Source organism: Arvicola amphibius, chromosome 2 (genome assembly GCF_903992535.2).
Source record: "Arvicola amphibius chromosome 2, mArvAmp1.2, whole genome shotgun sequence".
NCBI classification, from domain to species: domain Eukaryota; kingdom Metazoa; phylum Chordata; class Mammalia; order Rodentia; family Cricetidae; genus Arvicola; species Arvicola amphibius.
Genome location: NC_052048.2, coordinates 165,290,276 through 165,296,430, shown reverse-complemented (window position 1 = coordinate 165,296,430; position 6,155 = coordinate 165,290,276). Strand labels below are relative to the sequence as shown.

General features: G+C 39.6%; 1 protein-coding gene across 1 annotated transcript in view; it reads right to left on the bottom strand.

Annotated features, from left to right (window-relative positions):
• Positions 1 to 2,384: 2,384 nt before the first annotated feature.
• Positions 2,385 to 6,155, bottom strand: part of Cav1 (caveolin 1) — a 31,019-nt gene continuing 27,248 nt past the window's right edge. The window contains exon 3 of the mRNA XM_038319494.1: positions 2,385 to 4,585. Coding sequence (XP_038175422.1) covers positions 4,244 to 4,585 — 342 coding nt within the window. The 3' untranslated portion in view covers positions 2,385 to 4,243. The remainder of the gene's footprint in view (positions 4,586 to 6,155) is intronic.

The window sequence follows — 6,155 nt, the reverse complement described above, 5'->3', positions numbered from 1 at the left end:
GCAAACGATGTTGGATCTCCTGGAACTGGAGTTCCAGATGGTTGTGAGTCACTATGCTTATGCTGGGAATCAAACTTGGGTCTTCTGGAAGAGCAGAGAGTGTTTTTAGCCACTGAGCCATCTCTCCAGGTTAGAACTTTGTAAGTTACCAGCTCTGTGACTTTGGGTGAATTGTTTGACTCTTCAGAGACAGTTTCCTGATCTCTGTAACTGGAAGGATATGATAAAACACTCTAGAAGGCTGTTAGAAGTTGTGTAGGTGAATTCAATTCAAGTGCGTAGACTAGGTACGTAGGGATTATCGCAGTTTTAACCACAGTGATGTAACAATTTAACAGTCTTCTAGAACCACCCTCACCTGATGAACTGTTTATCACTGTATTCAAAGCAGATGGAGAGATTCTGCCAGCTCCAGGAGTCAGGAAGCCTTGGGGCTCTGAAACCACACAGAGCAGGATGAGGAGCGGAGGAACAGAGGTTTGGTAGTGAATACGCCAGGGTGGAAGATGCTACAGTACATTAGTTATGGTGACCAGAGACTCAGTACACTCTGTAAATCTTACTGGAAAATGGAGACAGTTGTACAAACTCAACGAGTTTTAAGTATTTTGTGTATACAATGTTAAGTGTCTGATGGGAATCAGAAATAATGAAATATTTTAATCAAATGTCTCCTTTCCATTTTTAAAAGCAAAATTAGCAGCAAATCCCACAAATAATTTAATTTGCCTAGAAATTTTTTAGTTTATTATTATTATCATGTGTGTGTAAATTATTTATGCCTTTCTATTACCACGCTCATTATCTTAATTTAAGAAATGATATTGAATTTATATTTCAAGTATATTATAATGCTATGTACTACACATTTTACATATAAAGCACATGGTTTTTGGTTCTCTTTGCCATTTATTTTGTATATTTTTGATATAGAGAAATTTAATACATTTATGTATTCATAAAGCAGATCTTAGCTTTTGTAGCTTTTCCCATTTTTTACAGTAAGGGCATCTTTCGTCACATCCTATCTGTTCAAAATGTGGAAAGTTTGAAAGACAAAATATTGAAAAACCAGTACTCATGTCAGAGAAGATATAAGTGGTCTATTCAGACCGATCCCTAGTGCCCTGGGTTGACATGTATTTTATGTAAGTGGAACTATATAATTGTGTGATATATGAAGCTGTTTATTGTCAATATGGAATCAAAGTCTTCCAAAACCATGTGGTTGGCTTGTGTATACATGTGTGTGGATGAACCAAGCTGCAGTGTGATTTTGTTCATATATAGGCAGCCAGAGACTCACATTACAAAACAGAAGGATAATTTATTCCTGTCCAAGGATATTTCACTCATTCTCCCTTAAGTGGAAGTCCCATTTCTGTTGGGATCATGTGGTAATAGTCAGGGTGTGTCTAGTGGAAATAAACCGATGGGTAAATTCATAGTCCATGCAGAATTGCCTGCTAACCACCTTTTATGCTTTCTCATCAAAGAGAAGAACCCTGTGATATCCGCAAAATTTTCTTAGTCAAAAAAGTTTAAAGATTTTTTTAAAATTAAATATGGGAGCTTTGCTGATTAATTTTTTATTTGTTAAATTGACTGGGCATTGGGTTGTCCAGATTTCTGGTTAATCATTATGAGATGGCTCCTTCAAGAGTGGTTTGAATGATGTTATATTTCAATTGCTAGACTAGATACTGCAAGTTGCCTTCATTCGCGTGGGCAGACATCATTCAGTCAGTGGAAGGCATAAGAATCTTAAGAGACTGATCTTCCCTCAAGAAAGAAACAGGCCCTTCTGCTTGGGTCCTTTCAACTGGTACATTTGTTCCTCCCACTGTTATTATTGGAAAGTGGAATATCAGGTTTTCTGGAGTCTTGGACTCATATGGCTTTAGTTGGATCCCCATCATCTTGACTCACCTTCTAGAACTAGCCAGTATCCAAAGCCATGAAGCCAAGTCCTCCTGATAAATCCTTATTCTCTATTCTTATCTTGGTTTCTATTTCATTCTCCATATTTATCATAACTCTGTCCTGTTGGTTTGTTTCTTTGGAAAACTTTAACACAGAAGTCCAAATCGAAATTTAGGTGGAATCAGACAACATATGGATATCCTTCATGTAAGGTTATTGGGATTCCAGTTAATCGATAACGAATCATTGTGTAAATTGCTAAAAAAAACATTGTTTTTAGTTATAAATTTTGACTAAGTTATTTGAAGTAATCCACAAGTAGCAATGACTTTTACTGGAAATATTCACTTAAATTAATTTTTAATATATGAGATGTTTGCCACTCCCAAGCACAATACAAGCATGCAAATACACATTATACACATGCTTACTACATACAAACATACACAGAGACACAGACATACCTGTTTAACTGTTAAACATTTTTATTGTGCAGATTTGAAATCTTTATAGGACATGCAGCATAAAAAGTGTAAAATATATCAGTAAGCATATAAAAGTTCAGTAACCTTTTGAACCAACAATGGACTTACATGAGACTGAGCATCTAGGAAGAACAGACATGTCTTGGGGCACACAGTTTACAGACTGAATCTCAGAGTCATTTCCCAAATGATTCTCTTCACATAAAGATAAAGAATATCTTTACATTTAAACAAGTATGCAGTATAGTACATTTTTAGTTATGCACACAGCTTAAAAGTCAAACTGTGTCCATGCCAGTGTCTGTTTTAAATGCAAACAATCAAAGTAGGCAGCAGGTTGGTAGTTAAAGGGTGGCAAAACTGAGGAAGGAAAAAACAGGCAGAATTCTAATAAATGTATAAAAATGAAAATAAAAGCCTACCTGGAATTAAAAAAAATATCCCCAGGGGCTGAGCTGTAAGGTGGCTGGGGAATAAAAAGCTTTGGGGTGTCTCAGGTAGGCAACTTTCTGGAGGACTCAGGTATACAGGTGAAATTCCTCAGTTTGGGTTCAGAAGAACTAGAACTTATTCCAGCAAGAACATTGCCTCAAGCTTTTATCACTGCCCCTCCCCCATCCTCTCTCTGAGCAAAGTGATGTTTGGATCAGTCCAAGGGCTCCTGGCAGGGGGAGGGGTCAAGTATCACAGCATTAGACTATTGCAAGGGCTTTGTGTAGAAGGGGTCATGCTTGCAACAGCGTCAGCAGTCTCCTCCTGGTGGCCTCCTTCTCGCCAGCCCTCCCTGGAGGCCGACTGATCAGCTGAAAATGGAGCACAGTATTGAGCCACTAAACCATCCCAGCAATGGATCGGCTTAGACGCAGGAAAGTGTGATTGCTCTTGAAGCTAAGTGAGGCTGACTAGACATGCTGACCTCAGTCAGTGTCTGACAGTCAGGGAAAGTTGGCTTCTGCTCCTGCCAGCCCAAAAGAGAGCTTATTCCTGTTTTAAATCTGCGTTGATGTTGACTAGGCTTGTCACAGAGAAAGATGCTACATGACCAAGTACAGAGATCAGTTTCAACAGGTTCTGTATCTCAGAGTCAGACGCGAGGATAGAGAACTAGCAAGATTTTCTGTTTTGTTTTTAGGAAAGCTGCTGGCATAGGGAAAGTGGATGAGTTAGACCCTATTAGAAAAGAAAACATGAAAAATTAGAAGGCACCCAGGTCCTATTATAGGTATAACAAATATTCAGGCACACAGAATAATAGGTTAAAATGTCAAGATGAATAAGACATTAATGGTATCATGAGCATGAAGATTTTGGTCTCCAATTTGACAGTGATTACTAGATCCCGCTAGATTGTGATGGTTAAGAATGACAGCAACTAACTCCTCAGATGGCTGGGAAGTATCTGTTTAAAACCTGCACCCACGTCCCTAAACATGAGGCCTTAGCCTTGAATTCTTCCCTTTCTAGGACATCATCATTTTAGAATAGACAGTTGAGGTTGTTGGTCCTTTTTCCATCTCTACCCCCAGTTCTTCCTATTTTTCTCAGGTTATCTTTCAATGATATGCTTGTATTTTAGCCAATAGAGCAATGATCCACAAACAGAAGAGAGGGTAGGGATGGGTTTCAAACATTTCAGACTGTCAAAAATAGATGCAGTAGCTCAAAAGAGACAAATAGTACATATGGAAAAACTGAGCAAATGACTTCTTTTTTTCTGGACCAAGACAAACCACTCATAAATTGCTGCTGTGATAGCAACTTGAAACTTGAAATTGGCACCAAAGAAATAATAAGGAAGAAAAGAATCGGGAATACTTCCATCATTGAAATGCCACTCATATTTCTTTCTGCATGTTGATACGGATATTGCTGAATATCTTGCCAATAGCTTCAAAGAGTGGATCACAGAAGGTGTGGACATAGATGGAATAAACACGGCTGATGCACTGAATCTCAATCAGGAAGCTCTTGATGCACGGTACAACTGCCCAGATGTGCAGGAAAGAGAGAATGGCGAAGTAAATGCCCCAGATGAGTGCCATCGGGATGCCAAAGATGGTGGACAACAAGCGGTAAAACCAATATTTTGTCACAGTGAAGGTGGTAAAGCTGGCCTTCCAGATGCCGTCGAAACTGTGCGTCCCTTCTGGCTCTGCAATCACGTCTTCGAAGTCGATCTGAAAGAAAGAAATTGCAGACAGTGAGTGTAAACAGTAGAAAACGAAGACGCTTGAGATCTATGGAAACGTCTAAGATGTGTTTGCCAGCCATGTGCCAGACAATTATCAGCCACCAACAGCATCTGTTTCCTTGGAACTTACTGGAACATGACTATGTGGGTTCTTCTCAGATCTGATTGTTCTAGGGTGGAGCTCAAAAGCATTTTAACAAGTGTTTCTTCACTGTGTCAATGGTTGAGAACCTACTGTTTTTGGAACAAATGAGTATGTTTAAACTTCTTGCTTTAAAGTAAAACTCAGCAACATGGCTAAGGACACACAAAACACAGTAAAATGTAAGGAATGTGACATAATTTTACTGCGTTCAGAGACAATCATACAGCATTGAGGACTAGCTATCTTAAAATCCGTTAATGACTTTCCAAATAGGATTAGCAGAATCATGTCAGGAAGTTCGGTCATGGGTGAGCTGAGGCGTTGAGATGGGAGGTGAGGCTTTAGCAGAGCTTTGGAAATGAGTGTGATGGGGAAAGGAAGTGAAGGACTGGAAATGGAGCAAGCAAGATTGAGGACTGGGAGTGTCACAGGCAGAGGGGACTGCAGTGACAACGTCAGGAAGAGCATGAGGCCAAAATGTTGTTTTCCATACAGTTGTGAGTCAATGAAGATATTAGAGCCGGGAAGTGTGGCCACAACCACATAGGGTTTCTTGAGATGAACTTGACAATGTATGTGGGTATGTGTGTGTGTGTGTGTGTGTGTGTGTGTGTGTATGTGTGTGAGTATGTGTGTGTGTGTGTGTGTGTGTGTGTGTGTGTGTGTGTGTGTGTGTGTGTATGTATGTGTATAAATGTGTATGCTGGACAAAAGGGGGAAAGAGACCAGCAGGGAGACTGTGGCACAGCCCAAGTGAAGATAGCACAGTCAAGATGGGAGAGGGGTCGTAAAAAGAAAATGAAGGGAAGAAAGAAGTAGGGGAGAAAGAAAGAAAAAATGGTGGACAAGAAAGAAACAAGAGAAAAGAGAAAATAATTTCTGGATACTATGGGAAGATTTGGTTTCTTAAAAGAGAGGAACAAAGGATGACATTTGAATTCCTGCTCTGACAGTTGGGGGAGTACAGGTGGCATTAGAACAAGGAGAAAATTATGAAGAAAAACATTTTAAGCTAGCAGGAGAGAAGCTTACTTTAGAATTCGAGATGATGGGAATATAGTTTTGGGTAACAATCAAGATGGGCCAGGAATCATGACTACTTCAAAAACTGCACTTGGGAAGCAATTAGCCAAGTGTACAATTACATGGCACTTCAGTCACCAAATGCTTCTGGAGCTTGGTGATCTGGGATTTCAAAGCTACCTGGAGCAGTAGGTTCCTGTCACTCTGCAACAGAAGAGACACATGATGACTTTCTAAAGACGGAGGGGGATGCTGGCGCAAATGCATCCCTTTCCAATAGCATTCACTTCCAGGTACCAGTTCACCTACGTAGCTAATTCTTAGACTTTATATAAACTAAATGAAGCAGGGGATTAAAAACAAATTGTCATCATGAAGGCTAGCAAGT